Consider the following 21173-nt stretch of genomic DNA (forward strand, 5'->3'; position numbering starts at 1 on the left):
GTGTCCACAGGAGGACTCTGGCTCACCAGAGGGCCTTGGCCCAGGATGGTTTTGCCCTGAGCAGAATTTCTTTCCAGAGCTCTGCAGGTTGCCTTAGGGGCCTGGGGACCTAGAGCTTGCTCAGGATCAGAGGGCCTGGAGTGGCAAAGCTTGCCGCCCTGGGAGCTGAGGCTTGGGGCTTGACCTTGGTTCCACCTGTGGCTCACTGGCTTCTGGTCCCTGCTCCGACACAAGCTCCGAGTGGCTGAGCCAGTTCTTCCGCCCTCACCTCACCTCACTTGTGTTGTGACGGCTCTCCCCGGTGTGGACTGAGGCTTCGAGAGCTGATTGTGTAAAACACCAGCCTGGGACGAGGCACCCACAAGTGCATGCTTGGTGTTGCTTCTTTCAAAGGCACACGTTTCCCTTGTGAGAGGTTGAGGGGTGGGCAGATAGCTTCCGAGGTGTCCCATAGTCCTGGCAGTTGGTATTTCTGTTGTAGCCTACAGTGCTGTGTACCTCAGTACAGGTGACCTGAGTTATTGAACACTAAGTGAGCTACACCTCGCAGTGGTTCCCAGCCGTCTAAGACTGTGACTCTTTAATACAGTTCTTCATGTGCAGACCCCCCAACTGTAACATTATTTCATTGCTACTTCATAACTGTAATTTCGCTACTGTTATGAGTCGTAACATCTGATAGGCAGGATATGTGACCCACAGGTTGAGCACCGCCGCCTCAGAGGTTCCAGATTGTTCTCACAGGTGTGGATCTCAGGGAGGAAAGGGAAACTGGGTATAGTGATATGACCTGGCGCGTGGATGGACACACACTTGCTCAGTGACACTGGCCACTGCTCCATCCTGCCCCCCTGCTGCTCCCCTCCCTCCCAGGCTGAGTACCTTTGTTCTTTGCTGCAGAGTTCCAGAGAGAGGCTGAGTCTGAGGGTAAGAAGAAAGGCAAGTTCAAGACCATGAAGTTACTGAAGCTTCTGGGAAACAAGCGGGACACCAAAAGCAAGGAGCCTGGGGACAAGAGCTGACAGCAGAGGAAGCCGACTTCCTCTCCTCTCCTCTCTGGGAGCCTCGAGGCCAGAGCAGTGCTCTGCTGCCCTAAGACTTGCCAAGGGGGACAATGACCTCGGGAGGGAGTCCTGGGTGAGCTTTGCCCTCCTTGGGGTTGCCAGCTGGTCTGGGCTAAAGTTCTCTTCCCTTTTCCCTGTGTCCCAGACAGCTGTGACTTACGCCTGCCCCCTTGGATTTTGACTCCAGCTGCTGTGACAGGCCCAGGGGCAAGTAGGGATGAGGGTCTAGGCAGAGTCGGCCGCTCTCCTTGTTCCTCTGAACCAGGCCAGATGGAGTCTCTGCTGTTCCTCCTGCCCAAGGCAGGCCCGGGCCTGGGATGTGTGCACCTTGCAGAAGCCAGCAGCAGGCTGGCTGCCCAGCTTCTTCCTTCTCACCCTGACCCTTAGTCTCTGCCTCCCTGTCTAACACAGATACCCTGGAAAGTCATGTCCCCTCACTCAGGAGCTCTGGGAAGTCTCAAATTCCGGCCCCTCAGTGAGCGCTGTGTTGCGTCAGTTGGGAATGTACTGCCTCCTCTCCCTTCCAAGTTGTAGGGAGCTCTTCCCCCATCTCCCTTGCTCCATGGGAAGTCTCGCCCACCACACAGGGACCTGGTGTTTGCTGAGGCAGTGACCAGACTAGCCTAGGAAGGCGTGCTTTGGCCCGGGTGCTAACCTTTGTTCTCTAAGGACCTGTGTGTATCAGGCTTTTTGCCTGCTCCATGCCCAGGGGATGGACAGGCTTTCTGCCCCACCCCCCCCCCATGCCCTGGGGACAGACACTCCTTTCCGTGCTCCGTCAGCCTTGTCTCTCTGTTGTTTGTTCCCTCCAAGGACTGATGGCCACTCGCCACTGAGTGTCTCTGGGAGAAGAGTGATGTGGTGCCTCTTTTCCCTGGGGAAGATGCCAGGCAACTTATGGTCCAAGCACCGTTCTTGCTCCCGGGTCTTCAGTGCTCTCACTCTGTGCATCCAGGGAAGGAATGCACTGTACCTCAGTTGCCAGTGCCCAGTAGACTAGGGCACATCCACATCTGTTCCCCTTCTGCCTGTCTGTGCTCCACCTCTTGGCCAGGTGTCTGGTCCCCCGGGAGGGCCAGGGCTGTCCACTCAGTTGGGAACTTGACCACCACTCTACCTACCATTGAGCAGGGTTCCCTTCCTGTTTGGGTGCTTGCTCACTCCCACATAGCCCCTGACAGTCTTTCCAAACGTAGCTGTTGACCTGGAGGCAGGGCCACCACCTCCGAGGTCTTTCAGAGGAGCTCAGTGACCCGGCTGCTGGAACCCAAGAGAGGATTCCCCTATGCTGTCTCAGTGTCAAGGACAGTTTCCATGTCTCAAGAGAACAGCCTTTCTCATAGAAGTCACCTGTATCTGTGAACGTGGGCGCAGGCTTGCCAAATCTTGCCCACTTTTCAAAAGAAACCCAGAATCCAGTTTTTGTACAGGCACAATTTGTAAATGCTGACATCAAATTTAAGTTGGCCCCGGTGGGCTACGCTTGTCCTAGGTTTTCTAGTGTGCTAGGCCTGGGAGCTGGAGGGTGTGTCCCTGCTGACCTGACCCTTATCTGCTGGCTGCTGCATAGTAGCGATGTTTATTCTTGACAAGAAGACAGATTCTATGTTCTATTGGAATTATGGGACTTGTGGCAGGTGCAGGAAATGTTTCCATTTCTAGAGACAGGGAAATGATAGAATACTAACTAGTGAAGGTCAGGCTGGTCAATGCCAGCAGCCTGAAGGAAGGACACTAAGGTGCATGCAGTAATCGGTTTGGGGGAGAGGGGTTGGCGCACCAGGTGGGGAGCAGGGCTGCTTTCCTTGTTGGGTTCCTTGACCTTCAGGTTGGGGCCTCAGAGGTACTCGAATGGAACTGGAACCAAGGCTGTGACACCTGCTAGGGCCCTTTCATTATGGCTCCTTCCATTTATGTTTCTTCCTGTGGTCTTCGTTTGGTGGAAGCCATGAAGTTGACTTTTAACCCCAAGTGGGCGCATCTGTGGCTAACTACCTGGATAGCGTGTCTTGGGGGGACCTGAGTTTTCATGCCTCAGACTTTTTTTTTTGAGTGGGGGAAGGTTTTGAGACAGGGTTTCTCTGTGTAGTTATGGTGCCTGTCCTGGATTAGCTCTGTAGCCCAGGCTGGCCTCAAACTCACAGAGACGCGCCTGGCTCTGCCTCCCAGGTGCTGGGATTAAAGGCATGCGCCACCACCGCCCGGCTCACACCTCAGTCTTGAGGGTTAGCACTGACTGCAGGCTGCTCAGGAACTTTGTTTCTCTGTTCCTCTGGAAATATGCAAACAGCAGTTAGAACCCATCTGCGCTGGACAGGTTCTGATTCTGAATAAATAGGCTTTATCCCTGTGGAAACAAGGCGGCACTTGTCATGACCAAGTTAAATGTGTTTTATTGGCCAGTTAATCATGTGGTTAAACATTTGCCCAAGGCTACAAGAAGGCAAAGAAGTAGATCCTAAGATATAGGAAGGACAGAATCATGTTCACAGAGCACCTGGAGGCCAGCTGTGGCAGGAGGGGAGCCAGACAGGGCGGCCTTAGGCAAATGTCCAACGTGGTGAGCCTGGGTGTCAACCTGGTGTGTCTGGGGCTCTTTCCCCTGTAGAAGAAGGCTTCAACACTGTGGCTGTGACCTAGCTCAGGGGCACCACTGAGGCCTCTGCATCCCTGGGCAGTGTCTTGTCTTGTGCTCCAAGACAGTGCCGCGTCATGGTCTGGTGTGGCTCCTGTGGGTGGGCAGACCTGGGGATGGCACTCCTTGGCGAAGTGAAGAGCTCCGGTGGTCACATTGGGCTGGCCCACCCTTGTCTTGGACTAAGTGGTGGCAAGAGCCTTCCTAAGCTTCTCGCTCCTACTGCGGTCAATGTCCTCCATTTCCCGTAGTTTCTGCAAAGAGCCATCAGGAAGAGCTGCTGTCATGGCAGGGCAGTGAGGTGGGAGCTTGCCACCCAAGAGGCTAGCCTAGCTGGCTGGGGCTCCTCCCATTTGGCTCTACTGTCCCTGCTTCTTGGGCTCTCCTACCTGGGAGATTTCAGCCAGGATGATTCCCCGGTATTGCTTGCCCTGTCCCAGAGCCTCCATGGCAGCCAAGAATTCTTTCCTGTCCTGGATCTCCTTCACCACTGCACAGAGGGGAAGGGCCATCAGTGCACAGGGCAGTGGGAGTGTACAGGGGCCCAGGCAGCGCATGGTCTCTGAGGGAGAGTGGGGGAAGGTCTGTATCAAGTCATGTTGCTCTCATTAGCCTCATCACACACTGCACACACGCACACACGCACACACGCACACACACACGCTCACGTTCTTCAAACCGGTCCAGCTCAGGAGCTGGGTCCTCTTGCCGCACATGGGGAGCCTTTTTCCGTTCCTCTGTGTCCTTCCCAGTGGCAAAGATATTTTGGAGTCTTCGTTTCTCCTTCTCCAGATCTCCTGGAGGGACAGGAATGGTCTTGTTAAGGTGCAGCACAGCTGTTTCCCTTGTCTGCACACTGCAGGGTGTCTGGGTTGTGAGGCGAGGGCTTGTGCAGACCCAGCGTTCCCCCCCATTCCCCCAGCAGAACATGTCAGGTTAGCAGCTGAACAACCAAGAAAAGGCTGCAGTGCTAATAGAGCTAATAGAGAACCCAGAAACGCAGGCCTCTGAGGTGGGGATGCTGGGGGGTCTGGGCCAAAAGCAGTATTAGAGACCAGAAGGAGGGGCTCCCAGATGTGGGCTCAAATACAGAGGAGACAGCCTTGAGGGACCAGGAGGATAAGCAGCTGACAGCTAAATCCCTCTGGGATTGGGAAAGCTGGATTAATTTGAAAAAAGCTGTAGGGAGATGAAGAGGGCCACCTGCCTGCTTTGCTCTGCAACCAGCCTGGGTTTGTTACCCTCTACCGGAATGGTGCTGTCTATCCCAGGCTGCTCTAACCCCAGAAGATGGAGAGAGCCCCTAGCCCAAGCCCGTCACTTACTGGTGGCCTGAGGCTTGAATTGCTCGCGGCTGTATGCCCCATTGGCTCGGCACATGCTTGCAGGCCGGAGGTGGGAGTGGGTAGCCAGGATGGGAGGCAGGTAGGTGGCTGTAGCCGGCTGTTTGGAAGGAGAGCTCCTCTGGCTGGATGTTGGATTGCACTGCAGGGGCAGAGGGGCCCCTCCTGGGAACACAAGAGTCAGGTGACAGCCCTGTTTGTCTTTTTTTTTCAAAGAAATAGTAGCTGCCAGCTAGAAGTCAGACAGCATGGGCAAGTCTCCAGGCCCTTCTGAGCCTGCCCTCTGCAGGCTGTAGTAACAAGTAGGTGGTTGCTCCTCATTCTTGATGCTTCTAAAACACATTCAAGGATGTCTTTCTTGTTCGGTGTGTACACTTATGGTTCTTAAACACTGGATCATACCATGTGGTCAATAACAGACCCTTTTTCACTTACCAATTTGTCATGACCAACTTTCTGTAAAGATGCATTGATATGTAACTTATTTTTTTATAGCAGTGTACTAGTTGTTAGAATGATCACACTATTTATTCAGCTAGTCATTCAGGTTTTCTCTGGGTTTTGTTTTGTTTTTGTTGATTGGATTTTTACTACTTCTGACAATGCCGCAGTAAACATTCTTATACACTGAGTCTTTGGCCTGCTGTTTTTATTTCTGTGTTTTTTTGTTTTGTTTTGTTTTATCACACGTGTGTGTGTGTGTGTGTGTGTGTGTGTGTGTGTGTGTGTGTGTATGAGTGTGGAGGTCAGGGGACAGCTTGTAGGAATCAGTTCTCTCTGACCATGTGTGTCCCAGGGATTAAGCTCAGATTGTTACACTTGGCAGCAAACACCTTTCCCTGCTTAACCTTCTCACCAGCCCTATGTTTTGGTTTTGGCTTTTTTAAAAGACAAGGTCTCTATCTAGACTGGCTTCCCAACTCCCTATAAAGCTAAAGATGTTCTTCCTGTCTCTATTTTCCAAGTGCATGGATTGCAGGCCTGTGCCACCACACCTGGTGCTGGGATGCAATCCAGGGCTTAGTACATCTGAGGCAAGGGCTCTACCGACTGAGCCAAAACCATAGCCCAGATTGTAGTTTTGAATGGGGGGGGTATTCTGTAAGAGGGTAACACTGGAGAAGGCTGAGAGTGGAGAGCCAGCGCTGTGGTTATTCTGAGGTAGAGAGCACAGCTGGGCTGCAGGTGCGGAGGCAGTGCATGCCCACATATCTAGGGAGCATCCCAAGGACTAATGGGGTGGGGGACGGAGATCAGGACTTATGGAAGCTCCTGGAAGGATGAGTTTATTCCATTGGAGGGTTTGGAGAAGAGTTACCCTTTTTGCTATTGAAAATCTCATTTAGGGCCAAGGGAAGCAGCTTTTCAAATAACATGCAGCATTGGTGGGGAGCAGAGGAGACAAGCGATCAGGTCAGGGTCAGGTTGTAGCTTGCAGGGCTGTTGACCAGGTGGGAGGGTGAACAAGGGACATGAAGGGTAACAGGTTTCTGTCCTGTGGGCTTGCAGGGTGAATCTGCCATCACCCTCCACCCGCCTTCCCTTCACGGAACCAAGTCAGGACGGTCCCATGCCCCAGGTCTACCTCCTCCCAGAGTACGTGCTCATCAAGCAAATAATTATGGCCTCAGTGATGCTGGGCATTCAGGTGAAGGAGAAGAATCTGTGGCCTGAACCAAGCTACAAAACAATGGTAGGTTTTGGTTAAGGAGAGGTAGACAGTGAATTCTCAGGGAAGTCACCAAAGCCATGGAGTTTCAAGGAAGATTTGCCTTTCAAGGTTTATTTATTTTTATTTTATGTGTGTGAATGTTTGCCTGCATGTATGGATGTACACCATGTACAAACCTCTTCTGGTGCCCACAGGGGCCGGAAGAGGATCACTTGGATCTAGAGTTTAGATGGCTGTGAGGTACCACGTAGATGTTAGGAACTGAACCCAGGGTCTCTACCACAACACTAGGTGTTCTTTACCACCGTGTGTGGATCTCTTGAGTTCCAGGCCAGCTTGGTCTACAAAGCAAGTTCCAGGACAGCCAAGGCTACACAGGCTACACCCTTTCTTTAAAAAATTATTTTATTTGTAGTCATATATAGATAGGTATATGCCTGTGTGTCTCTGAATGAGTGCAGTGCTCACTGAGGCCAAAGAAATAGGATGGCCCTGGAGCTGGAGTTGCAGGAGGCTGTGAGTCACCCAACATGGGAGCTGGGAACCAAACTCAGGTTCTCTACAAGAGCAGTGCCTTCTCTTAACCACTAAGTCATCTCTCCAGCCTGCCGCACTCTCCCCAACTCATTTTTTAAAAAAGATTTATTTATTTATTAAGCATGCAGAAAAGGGCGCCAGATCTCATTACAGATGGTTGTGAGCCACCATGTGGTTCTGGGAATTGAACTCAGGACCTCTGGAAGAGCAGTTGGTGCTCTTAACCTCTGAGCCATCTCTCCAGCTCCCCCCCCCCCAACACAACCCATTTTTATGAAACAGGGTCTCACTATGTAGCCCTGGCTGACCTGGAACTTATTGTTTGTTTGTTTTTGTTTTTCAAGACAGGGTTTCTCTGTGTAATGACCATGGCTGTCCTGGAACTCACTCTGTAACGAGGCTGGCCTCGAACTAACAGATCCACCTGCCTCAGCCTCCCGAGTGCTGGGACTAGAGGTGTACATCATCATGTCTGGCTTCATCTCTGCCCTTTGAAATGAACTTCCCTCCTCCTTCATATAGAGGAGCATTAAAAATGTATCCCTAGGAGGGGTGGAGAGATGACTCAGTGGTTGAGAACACTGATTGCTCTTCCAGAAGACCTGGGTTCAATTCCCAGCACCCACATGGCCGCTCACGGCCGTGTGTGATTTCAGTTCTAGGGGACCCGATACCCATGCACATGAGAAAAAAATAAGTAATAGGAAAAAAAAAATGTATCCCTGGTCCCTCTGCCCAGGAAGTCTCTAGAGTGACTGTCCTTACTTTTCATGGTATCCATGATGTGTCGTTGCTGGAAGTTAGTCAGTTTGGACTCCTTCATCATCACTGCAAAACAAAGCACTCCGTGAGCCCCCCTGAGCTGCAGCAGACCCCCTGCTCTCCCCAGTCTCAGCAGCACACTGGAGCACTGCCTCCCCGACTCTGAACTAAGCTCACATGCTCCTCTGTCCACTCCATTTTCTCTAGAGCACATGACACTCTAGGGGTTTTCCTTCTATTTATTTGTTCACTTATCTACCTTTCTATTTATTTATAGAGAGGGTCTTACCATGTAGCCTAACTTCTGGAACACGGTTCATTGGGCAGGCCTCAAACTCACAGAGATCCACCTACCTCTGCCTCCGGAGTACTGAGACTAAAGTCATGAGCCACTATATATGGCTTTGTTTTTAAGATTTATTTATTTATTATGTACACAGAAGAGGGCGCCAGATCTCATTATAGATGGTCATGAGCCACCATATGGTTGCTGGGAATTGAACTCAGGACCTCTGGAAGAGCAGTCGGTGCTCTTAACCTCTAAGCCATCTCTCCAGCCCCTATATATGGCTTTTTAAAAGGTTTTTTAAGGTTTTTATTAATTTTATTTATTTATTTATCTATTTATTTATCTATTTATTTATTTATTTTCAAGACAGGGTCTCTCTGTGTAGCCTTGGCTATCTTGGAACTCCATGTGTAGGTCAGGCTGGCCTCAAACTCAGAGACCTACTTGCCTCAGCTTCCTGAGTGCTGGGATTAAAGGTGTGCACCACCACCACTTGGCTTTAAGTGTTTGTGTCTATGAGTATGCCTGTGTGTGTATGGGTGACTGTGGAGGCCAGCAAAAGGCACTGAATCCCCTGAAGCTGGAGTTATAGGGTGTTTTGAGACACCTGACATGGTTGTTGGGATTGAGTTTGTGTCCTCCAGAATAGCAAGTGCCCTTAATCTCTGAGCTATCTCTACACCCTTTTTGTTTTATTTTATTTTTATTTTTATTTTTTAATGGTTTATTATAATAGAGAGATGAAGAGCCAGAGAGCCAGAGAGAGACACACAGAGAGAGGTGGGGGGAGAGATGGAAAGAAAGAGGGATGGGGGATTATTTTATTTTATTTTAAAGACAGGGTATTACTAATTATTCAGGCCAGCTTTTTTGGGCTCAGGCAATCCTCTCAAGCAGCAAGCTTGCATATCATTATATCTGCCTAAAATAGATAGACACACATTATTTTGGTGAGTGGCTAACATGGGTGCTGGGGACTGAACTCGGGTCTTCTTGAAGAGCAGTACATATTCTTAACCACTGAGCCATCTCTCCAACTGTAACACATGTTTTTGTGTGTGTTGTGCTGGGATTGAAATTCAGGCTTCATGTATGCCTAGTATATATTATATTACTGATCTACACTCCAGCTCTATAATTCTTTCTTGTTAACTTCCTGTACTATTAGTTTATGAGAGCAAGAATTGTTTTTTGGTGGTTTGTTTTGCAATCCCCAAAACACTATTTCCAGCACCTAGGACAATATCCAAATCACATATTAGGATTTTTTTTTAAAGATTTATTTATTTATTACATATACAGTGTTCCATTTGCATGTATCCCTGCAGGCCAGAAGAGGGAGCCAGATCTCATTACAGATGGTTGTGAGCCACCATGTGGTTGCTGGGAATTGAACTCAGGACCTCTGGAAGAGCAGTCAGTGTTCTTAACCACTGAGCCATCTCTCCAGCCCCTGACATATTAGGTTTTTAAGTTGTTGCATCAATGAATGTATCTATGTTCATTCATGCATCAGAGGCTGGAGCCACAATTGTGGGCAGAAACAGGCACTTTCTCTGCTTGGTGGCATTTACCATTTAGAAGGTGATAGCTGGTGTGCCAAAGAGATGCCTCTGTGGTTAGGAGCACTGGCTGCTCTTCCAGAGGACCTGGGTTCAATTCCCAGCAACCACATGGCAGCTCACATCTGTCTGTGACTCCAGTTCCAGGGGATCTAGCACCTGCACACAGACATACATGCAGGCAAAACACAATGCACATAAAATAAAAATAAATAAATCTTAAAAGAAGGTGATAGCTGGGGAACCAAACGCCTATAAGACCGACTATATAACATGCTAAGCCCCGTGAGGGGAACTGGCTTTGCTACTGGTGAGTCTTACTGTGGTGGGGAGGAGGTAGACTTCATTGAAAGTGCAATGTAAAAGATTTGCCAACCACCCCCGAATTCTCCGTCCTTTGGCCTTTGATCCTCTCCGGAACCTTTCTGAAACCCACTCTCTTGAAGGAAATCAGCACCGTTCTGTCGTTGCTCCTCCAAAAGCACTGACCTCTGAGCAGCTCGCAGGTCCCCGGCGTGTAAGCGACCTGCTTACGGCAGCGCCGGAACCCGTTTCCTTTGGTCACTGCGTCCACCCTCTCCTGTGAAGCCATGGGAAGGCCCTAGGAGGGAGAGAAGCAATGACCAGCCCTGGTCTCGCGCCGCAGTCCCGACCTCTCATCGCCAGCACCCTGGGAGTCTGAGAAGCTGGTGCCCGAACCCTTGGCTCCGGACAGCGCAGTGACCACAGTCCCCATCGTGACGGTCCCGGGCGGAGCGCTCACCCTAAGCGTGGCAGCGCCCTCCTCAAAGAGATCTTCGGGGATGCCAGAGTGTCCGTGCCCGCACCAAGCGCATCGGGTTACTATGGTAACTAGCGTACACGCCCCCACGCGGGCGCCTTTGCGCCTCGCCCTTGGCGGCCTCCCGGAAGTGATTGCTTTGGGGTCACGGCGCAGGCGCAGAGCACGCGTGGTGCCGGAGGAACTTGAAGCGCGCGGTTCGCTCTTCGGAGCTCCGGACCGGCCAGTGCGGCGAAGGCATCATGTCAGACAACGAGGACAAGTGAGCGCGGGCTCGGAGGGCAGGGGGTCGTGGTGCGAGCCGGGTGCTTGGAGCACAGGCTGGCCCAGCTCCTGGGTCTGTGGGGCGAAGTCTCAGGACTTCCTTCCTCGCGGTGCAATGGGGGACAGTGTGCAGGGTGAAGCCCTTGCCCTCCGCGCACCCCCTTTCTGGAAGGGAATGCAGGCGTAGTCGTGGAAACCGGAAGAAGCGGTCCAGAGAATGGCCTGGAAGGCTGGGAGCAGGCGCGGGCTTGTGGCAGAGGTGGCCAGAAGTGAGGCGGAACTCCGGAGAACACAAAGTTTAGTGTTGTTTGAGGCAGGGTCTCTCTCTGACACCCACCCTGGCCGGGAGTTCACTGTGTAGCTCAGGCTAGCTTTGAATTCGCCACAGTCCTCCTGCTTCGGCCTCCCAAGTGTTGGTGTGAGCCGCCAGACTCGACCGAACTCTGGACATATTTTTCTTTTATTTATTTGGAGACCAGATCTCACTGTGTACCAGGTGGTTCGAATTTAGAGATCCATCTACCTCTGTCTTTCAAATGATGAGATTAAAGCATGAACTACCATGCCTGGTTCGTACGTATGTACGTACGTACGTACGTACATACATACATACATACATACATACATACATACACACACACACACACACACATACACACACACATACATACATACATACATACATACACACACACACACATACATACATACATACACACATACACATACATACATACATACATACATACATACATATGTGGGGGGGGGGCACAAAACAGCCTGACCACACAGCTGCCATGACCGGATTAGAGGCCCAGACACAGCTTCTGTGATAGGTTTACTGGCAGGCAATACCCGGTTCCAGGAAAAGCTATAAGATGAACCCACCCAAGGAGGGCCTGCCTCTAAGGCCTGTAATCCTGGCACTGGGGAGGCTAAGGCAGGAAGATTATCGGGAGCTAGAAGTCAGAGTTACATAGTGTACAGGGTGGGACTCTGTCTCCAAAATAAGCAAACAAACCAACCACAGGCGAAAATACCGTGAAAGCAGAGATGGGAGTGTTGACCAGGGTAGTGATTGCCAGTGGAGAAGAGATGGCTAGTAGGTGACTGGGGAAAAGAGGAGAGCCCCCCAGAGTGGGGAGCCGAGTGTGCTAGCTGCCAGATGAGTGAGTGGAAAGGGTTTAGCAATGAAAAGATCATCAGTGAAGCTGGTGATGGTGCACGCCTTTAATCCCAGCACTTGGGAGGCGGATCTCCGTGAGTTCGAGGCCAGCCTGGGCTACAGAGCGAGCTCCAGGACAGCCAAGGCTACACAGAGAAACCCTGTCTAGAAAAACAGGGGGGGGGGGCAATCAGTGAGCAGAGCTGGGGTGACAGAAGTCTTACTGAGGGGGGATTATGACAGGCAGTGAGTTTGGGCTGCTCCTTCACGTCTTGCACTGTAGGAGGCTGATGAGATTGATCATGGTTGAAGGAGCTTGCCGTACAAGCCTGACACCCGGGTTTGAACCCTGGAACCTGTGGCAGAAAGAGAGAATGGGAAAGGTTGTCCTGGTGGTATATGTGGGCCTGCACGAACACACACCTCATGCACACATTAACAATAAATTTAAAAAATTTTTTTTCTTTCCGAGACAGGGTTTGTGTAGCTTTGGTGTCTGTCCTGGACTACCTCTGTAGACCAGGCTGGCCTCAAACTCACAGAGATCCACCTGGCTCTGCCTCCCAAGTGCTGGGATTACAGGCATGTGCAACTGCCGCCCAGCAAATAAAAATATTTTTAGAAGCCTGGTAACTGGAAGCCATGAGGATGACAATGTCACCTGGCCCTTAATTTCCCCCCCCTCCCCCCACCACATGGAATTAGGGAACATGGAATTAGGCTGTAGCAGGAGGGAGAAGAGAATAATGTGTGTGTGTTGTGTGTGTGTGTGTGTGTGTGTGTGTGTGTGTGTGTGTTTGTGTTTGTGTTTGTGTTTCCCTAGGGGCCAGGTGGGGTAATGGTGGTAATGTTTCGGTGCTGAGAATCAAAATGCCCAGGGATTTCATGCATGTTATGTATGCACTACTTTTGAGCTATTCCTCCAGCCCTGAAGTAAACTTTGTTTGTTTTTGTTCTCGAGACAGAATCTCACTATGTAGCCCAGGCTGTGCTTAAAATCCTGAGTCTCCTACTCCCATGGTCCACATGTCAGGGCTACAAGAGTGCACCATCACCCTCAGATCTATAGTTTTCCCCTTCCAATAGGGCTCAAACTGGAGGGATGGCTTAGTGAATTCTAACACTTGCTCTCCCAGGGACTGAAAGCTCAGCTCCAGCTTGAACAGCTCCAGCTTCAGGGGACACCCTCCCTCTGGCTTCCACAGGCACACGCATAAACACATAGATAAACCTTAAAAAAAAAAAAAATCCCTAGATCAGAAAAGTACTTGTTTACATGCTGACTGAAGTAGTTCTCACGAGGGAATCTGCAGTGAACGCGTCCTCGCATCGTTTGGGGTCAGATGGGACAAGACTGAAGGCATAAAGTGAGGTAGAGTTTGATGTCTTCGCTGAGATTTGCCGGTCCCTCCTGCATCACAGCGGAGACAGCACGCTGCATCCCTCATTCTGGCCAGTGATGTTCTAACCACTAGTTTCTTCTGGCTTAGTTTCGATGGTGATGACTTTGACGATGTGGAGGAGGACGAAGGACTAGATGACTTGGAAAACGCCGAGGAGGTCAGTAGCCGCCCTCAGCTTCTTACACTGCACCCGGATAGGTGACGGTTGCCAAAAGGCTTTGCCGTTCCTTCTCCAGGACCATGTATCCCACAGCTATGTCTTGGGATTGTTGTATCTTATTATGTATGAGGTTTTTTAGACTTGTTCTTAGTTTATAGCCCTGGAACTCTCACTGTTTAAACCAGGCTGACCTCTAGCTCACAGAAATCAGCCTTCCTCTGCCACCTGAGTGCTGGGATTAAAGGCATGGGTCCAGGTGGAAATAGCTTTGGTTTCTTATTCACTACTCTATCCCAAGCACTTAAAATACTATTGCTGGGCACCAGATTACAGGTGGTTGTAAGCCACCATGTGGGTGCTGGGAATTGAACTCAGGACCTCTGGAAGAGCAGTCAGTGCTCTGAACCGCTGAGCCAGCTCTCCAGCCCCTCTTTTTGGTTTTTCCAGACAGGGTTTCTCTGTGTAGTTTTGGAGCCTGTCCTGGATCTCACTCTGTAGACCAGGCTGGCCTCGAACTCACAGAGATCCACCTGCCTCCGAGTGCTGGGATTAAAGGCGTGCGCCATTGCCGCCGGCTCTAACTTTATGTTCTGTGCATTGGTGTCAGATCTCCTGGAACTGGAGTGACAGACAGTTGTGAGCTGCCATGTGGGTGCTGGGAATTGAACCCGGGTCCTCTGGGAGAGCAGCCAGTGCTCTTAACCACTGAGCCATCTCTCCAGCCCCCTGGCAGTTTTTGTTCTTTTAAAGTATTTTTTGTGTGCATGCACACGCGTGTCTGTGTGCGGTGCATTTGGAGGGGAAGAGGTTGCTGTCAGGTGTCCTCTGTCATTCTCCGTCTCATTTTCAAGACAGCGTTTCTCTGAACTCGGGGCTCACTGCTTCCACGAGGCTGCCAGTCCAGAACTGGCCCTCCTACTTCTGTGGTTCTAGGCGCGCGCACACACACACACACACACACACACACACACACACACACACACACACGCGCGCGCTGTTATCCACCCAGATTCGTCTATGCAGACGAAGGGTCCAAATTGCGGTCCTCCTGTGTGGGCCCAGCACTTACTCTCTGGGCCGTACCCTAACCCAAGTCTTGGCTTTGGAATCCTGTGAACCCTCGTCATAGGCTGTGCACGCCCCTGGCAGCGTGTGCTGCTCAGTGCCTCTGTTTTCTCTAGGTCGTGACTCTGCTGTCAGAAACCCTTGGCTTTGTGTCTCAGCATCCATGGCAGTGTCTGGCCAGATTTCTGTTGTTGTTTTCTTTTTTTCCTTCTTTTATTGGTGGGGTGGTGGAGTGGTGGGTGGTAGTGATGCTTTTGGATTTTCAAGACAGGGTTTCTCTGTGTAGTTTTGGTACCTGTCCTGGGTCTCACTTTGTAGACCAGAACTCACAGAGACCCACCCGGCTCTGGCCAGATTATTATTATTTGTTTCTGATTTTTTTTGTTTTTGTTTTTTTGGAGCAGAGGATCGAACCCAGGGCCTTGCGCTTGCTAGGCAAGCGCTCTACCACTGAGCTAAATCCCCAACCCCCAGATTCTTATTTGTGTGTGCGTGCGTGCATGCATGCATTGCATTGCAGAGGCCGGAACCCGGGGCCCATGTGTCCTCCATCTCTAGCTGGACAGATGTGTAGATGTGTGGCGGGTTGTTGCTCAGTGTGTGTGTGACTCCCCTCACCCTGTGCAGTCACTCGACCCACTGACTCAGTTGCCGTCTGTGAAAGATCTGGTGTTTATGCAACTTCCTGTTGAGGTTGTGCTCGTCCCGTACAGGGCCAGCCTTCTTTTGGGCAGGGCAGCTGGCCCTAGAGTCCTGAGTCCTCTCTACTGCCAGCTGGGAGACGTTGGTCAGGTTGACTGGCTCTGGAAGCAGTCTTGACATCCGGGAAGCATGGATGAGGTGGCAAGTGCCAATGTCACCATCTTCCTCCCTGGCCCAGAGCGAGCCTGAGCTCTCCCCTCTTCCTCTTCTTGGTCTAGGAAGGTCAGGAGAACGTCGAGATCCTCCCCTCTGGTGAGCGACCGCAGGCCAACCAGAAGCGTATCACAACTCCTTACATGACCAAGTACGAGCGAGCCCGTGTGCTGGGCACCCGGGCTCTCCAGATCGCGTAAGTGTTGTCTCTCTGCTGTCTTCTCTGTCAGCTAGGTCGCTGTGAGCCCCAGCCTGCTGATCCTGTCCAGCCTCTGTGTGCCAGGCATTGTGCCGGGCTCAGGGAGCCTGTGGTGTGGTGTAAAAAACAGGCCATGAAAGCCGGGTGGTGGCGGCACACACCTTTAGTCCCAGCACTCAGGAGGCAGAGACAGGTGGGTGGATGTCTGTGAGTTCGAGGCTAGCCTGGTCTACAGAGCGAGACCCAGGATAGGCACCCAAACTGACGTGTCTGATAAACCAGTGTGGAGCATTCATGGAATGTGAAGTGTCTAGACAAACGCCAATCCAGGAGAACCCACTGTCACCAGGAGAACCCACTGTCACCGTTGTCTTTGGGAGTGAGAGGGCTCCAGCATAGTCCAGGCTTGTGCTCCTTCCCCAGGGACCTCATGCCCTCTGGTGGCGCTCTGCCTGTCCTGCGCACAGCACTGAGCAGTGCCTCTGCTTAGGTGCTTGGGTTGCTTCCGGTTGGGTTTCATCTGGCCCACTAGCACCACCTGGTGGCTGATGTTGCTCACCTCTTGCTGGCTGGGTGAGTGGCATGTTCATTGGTGGTGGCTGCAGCCCAAGACTTAGCCCACACTTGCACTTTGCATGTGGGTAGGGGCCATGATGATCGAAACCCAGTCACTCCTCTTATGTCTGGTGTTAGGGACTAAACCCAGGGCCTGCGTGTTCTTCTGCTGAGCTACACCCCAAGTTTTAGGGGCATTTTGTTATTCAGGGAAGACATTTGGTTTCTGCCCCTGGAAAAATTTCAGGCTCCTGAGAAGAGAGATCAGAATATTTAGTAACAGACCAGTCAGTGTTGCTCTCAAACTGCTTGTTTCCCGACGTCCCCAGCAGCTCTGAAGGTGTGGTCCTCAGAGACCTTCATGAGAAATTCTGTCCCAGGGCTGGAGAGACAGCTGAGCAATAAGAGCACTGGCTGCTCTTGCAGAGGACACAGGTTTGATTCCCACCACCCACATGGTGGCTCTCAACCATCTGTCCCTCCATTTCCAGGATGCTCTTTAAAGGCATGGGCCTACATGCAGGCAAAATACCCATTTTAAAAAACGGAGCATGGTGGCGCATGCCTGTAATCCCAGCACTCGGGAGGCAGAGGCAGGTGGATCTCTGTGAGTTCGAGGCCAGCCTGGTCTACAGAGTGAGTTCCAGGAAAAGTACAAAACTACACAGAGAAACCCTGTCTCAAAAAAAAAAAAAAAAAAAAAAAGGCAGAGGCAGGCAGATCTCTGAGTTCAAGGCCAGTCTGGTCTACAGAGCAAGTTCCAGGACAGCCAGGGCTACATAGAGAAACCTTGTCTCAAAAAAAAAAAAAAAATCTGTCCGGATGGTCTGGGGAAGGTGTGAGCCCTAGATTTGGTGTGCTTCTTAGTAACCCCGAATTTATTGGTGTAAGCAAGGTGATGGGAGGTATCTTTCTTAGGAGATGGCACCTGGTTGACATCTCCTTGTTTGGTGTTGGAGCCTTTTCTTAGACCAAGAATTGTCTGGGATCTGGGCCCTTACAGTGGCCATGTGTGGTCCTAGGCCACTAGAAGCTCATGGTCTGCTGTGGACAGTAGTCTAGTGGCTTTGGTGCCACGAAAGGTGTATGTAAACTAATGGGGCATTGAAGACAGTCATTTCCAGAGTGGGGACATCTGAGCCTCTCAGGCTTGTGGAGAGAGGGACTCAGGAGAAGTGATGTGCAGGTACCTGAGCTTGTTTTCTGTGGCTGTGACAAGTACTTGAGGCGGGTTCCCGGCTCAGTATGTCTGGCTTGCTGTTGTGGAGGTTGGAGGGTCCAGGAACATGGCACCTGCACCTGGTGAGGCCTCGAGCTGCATCCTAACATGGCAGGGTGTCACCTGGTGAGACCAAGCAACCCTGCCGGCTTAGATTTCTCTTCCTCTTCTTATAAAGCCACTTATACCCTCAATGGTCCCACCCTCATGACCTTCCAAAGGCCCCCTCCAGTACCGTCACCACGCTAACCAGGCTGGAGGAGTGTGGCCCTTCTGGGGGTGTTGCTGTGAAGGGCTTGTGGGGCTGGACTGGTGTGGAGAATGGTCTTAGCTCTGCCCCTCTGCCTGTGTGTGACCCTGAGCAGGCTACTCACCTTTCCGTACCTAAGCTTCCTCAGAAGTCAGAGCCGTCAAATGAATAAAGACTATCAAGGTGAGAACAGTGAGTGACATGGAGTCTTCAGTTTTTTGGGATCATTTTCCCGGTGAGGCAGGGAATACCGACTGTCTTCATCTTAAATGAGGCTGTTGGGATATGGAGAGAAATCTAGGGCTTGTCCTTGGAGGCAGAACTTAAATCCAGTCTGCAGGCCTGCTCCCTGCACACCACTGCCACCACAGCTGCCTGCCTAGGGGACCTTCCTCTGAGGATCCGGATACCATAGTGACCTCTGAGCCTTGTTTTCTCCTGTCCCTGCAGGATGTGTGCCCCCGTGATGGTGGAGCTGGAGGGGGAGACGGACCCTTTGCTCATCGCCATGAAGGAACTCAAGTAAGTCCCTCAGACCGTGGTCCCTTCCTCCAGAGCCCAGCATGCAGCTCTCAGGCCTCTCTGTCTGGGGAAGGTGGTTTGATCTTTGTAGATCTCTGACTCATTCATAGTCGGGCTCCCAGGAATTGGGGGGGGGGGGCATTTATGTGGCATACTCTTCTACTACCTGCTCTCTGCTGCAGAGCCCGGGCACCAGCCCCCATGTCCTGTGACTTCTCCCAACAGGGCCCGGAAGATCCCAATCATCATTCGCCGTTACCTGCCAGATGGAAGCTATGAAGATTGGGGCGTGGACGAGCTCATCATCACCGACTGAGCAGAGCTCCTGGACTGTGCCTGGGCACCATTTCTATGCCCACTTTCAATATGTAAATAATAAACATCCCCCTCCCGTCCCTCTGTGCCTGCTGTCCACAGTGCCGCCACCTGCTGCTTCCTTGTTCCTGTCCTGCTGCGGGGAGTGGCCCACATCGAGGTAGTCCCCACATCGAGGTGGTTCTCTGACTGTGAGCTCTTCGGAAGCACCAAGGCCCTTGGCCTCATGAGTCCCCCATCCCTCCCTCTATCTCCCCACGCACCAGAGCAAAAGCTGCTGCAGGCGAGACACCTCAGCTGCCTTCTCAGCAGACAGATGAGTCTTTGTGCCCAGGGAGCTGGTTGCCATGGAGACCCCCAATTTCCTTTCCAGTGGGGACTGGCTGCAGGGGCTTCTCCCTTCTCAGGAGTATCACAGAGCAGGTCTCATCAAGCTAGCCATTGTTCCTCGGGACCTGCCTCAAGCTCTTATCAAGGACTCAGATCCCCTTTCAGGAGTGGTGCCCTAGCAGGAAGTATGGGGGTGCAGTGATCCCCCACTGTCCCCAGGCAGAGACAGCCCTGTTGGGCAAGAACCAAGCACCTGTCCAGCTCCGTCCCAGACCAGTGCCACACAGTGCCCTCCCTGGCCCTCCCTGGCCTGCCACCTGTGCTTCTCAGACCTGAGCTGGGATGATGTGCCCTTGGCTTCAGCCGGAGTTGGAGTTCCTCTCCCGCCTCACTTGGCAATGGGCTCACTTTTGTGCATCCCACTTCCTTTCACATCCTGTGGCAGAGATGTGTGTGCAGCTGGGGATGGTGGGGTACAGCCATAATCTCAGTACTATGGAGGCGCGGAGGCAGGAGCCTCACACAGTGAGTTCAAAGTCAGCCTGGGCTATGAGATTTTTTTTTTTTTTTTTTTTTTTTTAGAAAAGACAGCCATGGACACTGGCATAGTTAGAAGGAAGATGGGCTTCTGAGCAGTCTAGCCTGATCATTGCAACTCCAAGGAGGAGGCATGGTGTGGGCACATGTGTGGGCACCCTGGTCAGGGTGGGAAGGATGAGTGGCCACAGGAGTAGGAGAGGTCCTTGCTGCTCTGGATGAGGGTTAATCCCGGGAGTCACAGACTTCGCACCCCGGCCACCCTCCTCCAAGCCTTTGGAATCCTTTAATCAAGTTGGGTGCTGAAATTTCAGCTCTGAAATGCCGCCTTTGTGCTGGCATCCAGGCAGCCACCCCAGAGTGCGGGGGTCACTCTCGGCCCCATTTCTCTAAATGGGGCCTTTGTTCCCTGCTGGGCCGCTCAGTATCAGATGTGATTAAAGGGAGATGGAGCTTGGGTAGGAGGGGTGTTAACCCTTAGAGGATAGGGTGTAAGGAGATGGAGAAGAGAGCGCTCCCCCCCAACCCCCCTTTGCATTCTGCTGCTGTCAAGAAGCCCCTCATTCAGCTGGCCGGGTCTGGGTTTGTCTTCCTGCGGAATATACCATCACTTGCCAGCATGTGGAACCTCCCAGCTCCTTAGGTTTAAGGTCATTTAAAAACACCTGACTCTGGAGCTGCTGCTGTCCCCAAGCACAGCCAAACCTGTCCAAGGGGTGTGGACAGCCCACTAATGCTGGCCTCCATTTTCCTGCTGCCAAGATTCCATGGTCATCTCATGAGGTAGCAGGCCCCCGCTCCTGATGGGGCCCCTCTATCCTGCCAGCTGCCTACAGTTTCCCTGTCGAGCAGGAGCAGTAGTACATGGACTGGAAGAGGACAGATGTCCTGTTTTTCAGTAGAGGGGCAAGTGAGTGTCAGCATGAAAGGTTGGTATGAGGTGGTTTCATATCTGACAGTGCTGGCATCATAAGATGAAAACCTGCAACCAGGAGAGGGTCTTAAAAGTCAGTATTGCCAAGTTGGGGATTTAGCTCAGTGGTAGAGCGCTTGCCTAGCAAGCGCAAGGTCCTGGGTTCGATCCTCAGCTCCACCAAAAAAAAAAAAAAAAAGTATTGCTAAATCAAAAAAGTTTTCCTAGGGTTCCTGGTCTAGGGAATGCCCCAGGTCACTGGCTCTTGGTTTTATCTGGGGAATCGGGAGTCTCCTGACTCCTGTGATGGGTGAAGGACATGGTGCATGAGTGAGGAAGAGAGCTGAGGAGGAGGGGGCACTCAGTGGCATATGCAAGGCCCTACCCCTTTCCTCTCAGCCTTTATTAGATACTCAGATACATAGATGCATATACCTGGACTTCGCTCAGGGAAAGCTAGGCCCCAAGATTTAATAGAAGTGAAGCAATGAGTCACATCCAACAGGTAAAGATCTATTAAAGGCCAATAAAACCCAAATCAGCTTCTGTGTAGTTTGGGTGGTCTGACCCTGCATCAGCTATTGTTAAAAAGCAATGGTTTCCTGTACCAAGCTTCAAGGATTGATGGAGATGGAGGGATGATGTGGAGCAGAAGAGCTTGGCAAGTGGTTCAGGGCACCGGCTTCCCAAAGCATCAGGCAATGATGCCACTCCCCTGGAGGCCTAACGGATGCACAGCCCTGGCAAACCCAGCAACCAGGGGCATACTAGGAACT

The 21173-nt window shown here is 51.7% G+C and overlaps 3 protein-coding genes across 4 annotated transcripts in view; 2 read left to right on the plus strand and 1 right to left on the minus strand.

Annotated features, from left to right (window-relative positions):
- Positions 1–3146, plus strand: part of Micall1 (MICAL like 1) — a 29476-nt gene extending 26330 nt beyond the window's left edge. Inside the window, exon 16 of the mRNA XM_036208139.1 lies at positions 901–3146. Coding sequence (XP_036064032.1) covers positions 901–1022 — 122 coding nt within the window. The 3' untranslated portion in view covers positions 1023–3146. The remainder of the gene's footprint in view (positions 1–900) is intronic.
- Positions 3147–3432: 286 nt separating this feature from the next.
- Positions 3433–10759, minus strand: C16H22orf23 (chromosome 16 C22orf23 homolog). 2 transcript variants are annotated; one of them, XM_036209025.1, is made up of 7 exons: positions 10628–10759; positions 10354–10465; positions 8017–8079; positions 5025–5207; positions 4368–4496; positions 4089–4261; positions 3433–3953 (listed from the first exon to the last, which is right to left on the minus strand). In XM_036209025.1, the coding sequence occupies exons 2-7, from the start codon at positions 10454–10456 to the stop codon at positions 3882–3884; spliced, it is 723 nt and encodes a 240-aa protein (XP_036064918.1). In that variant the 5' UTR covers positions 10457–10465; positions 10628–10759; the 3' UTR covers positions 3433–3881. The 2 variants fall into 2 exon arrangements, with proteins under 2 accessions (XP_036064918.1, XP_036064919.1); XM_036209026.1 differs by having other exon boundaries at positions 4089–4189; positions 10354–10759.
- Positions 10760–10797: 38 nt separating this feature from the next.
- Positions 10798–18698, plus strand: Polr2f (RNA polymerase II, I and III subunit F). The gene is made up of 5 exons (XM_036209027.1): positions 10798–10907; positions 13565–13634; positions 15623–15753; positions 18231–18302; positions 18528–18698. The coding sequence occupies exons 1-5, from the start codon at positions 10888–10890 to the stop codon at positions 18616–18618; spliced, it is 384 nt and encodes a 127-aa protein (XP_036064920.1). The 5' UTR covers positions 10798–10887; the 3' UTR covers positions 18619–18698.
- Positions 18699–21173: the final 2475 nt, after the last annotated feature.

This window comes from Onychomys torridus, chromosome 16, assembly GCF_903995425.1.
Source record: "Onychomys torridus chromosome 16, mOncTor1.1, whole genome shotgun sequence".
Lineage (NCBI taxonomy): Eukaryota > Metazoa > Chordata > Mammalia > Rodentia > Cricetidae > Onychomys > Onychomys torridus.

Coding starts and splice junctions, on each gene's coding strand:
- C16H22orf23 (XM_036209025.1), bottom strand. CDS start 10,456: ATGGCTTCACAGGAGAGGGTGGACGCAGTGACCAAAGGAAACGGGTTC. Junction 8,080..10,353: donor GACCTGCGAGCTGCTCAGAG/GTCAGTGCTTTT, acceptor TTTGTTTTGCAG/TGATGATGAAGGAGTCCAAA. Junction 4,262..4,367: donor GCTGGACCGGTTTGAAGAAC/GTGAGCGTGTGT, acceptor ACTCTCCCTCAG/AGACCATGCGCTGCCTGGGC.
- Polr2f (XM_036209027.1), top strand. CDS start 10,888: ATGTCAGACAACGAGGACAA. Junction 15,754..18,230: donor ACCCGGGCTCTCCAGATCGC/GTAAGTGTTGTC, acceptor CTGTCCCTGCAG/GATGTGTGCCCCCGTGATGG. Junction 18,303..18,527: donor ATCGCCATGAAGGAACTCAA/GTAAGTCCCTCA, acceptor TTCTCCCAACAG/GGCCCGGAAGATCCCAATCA.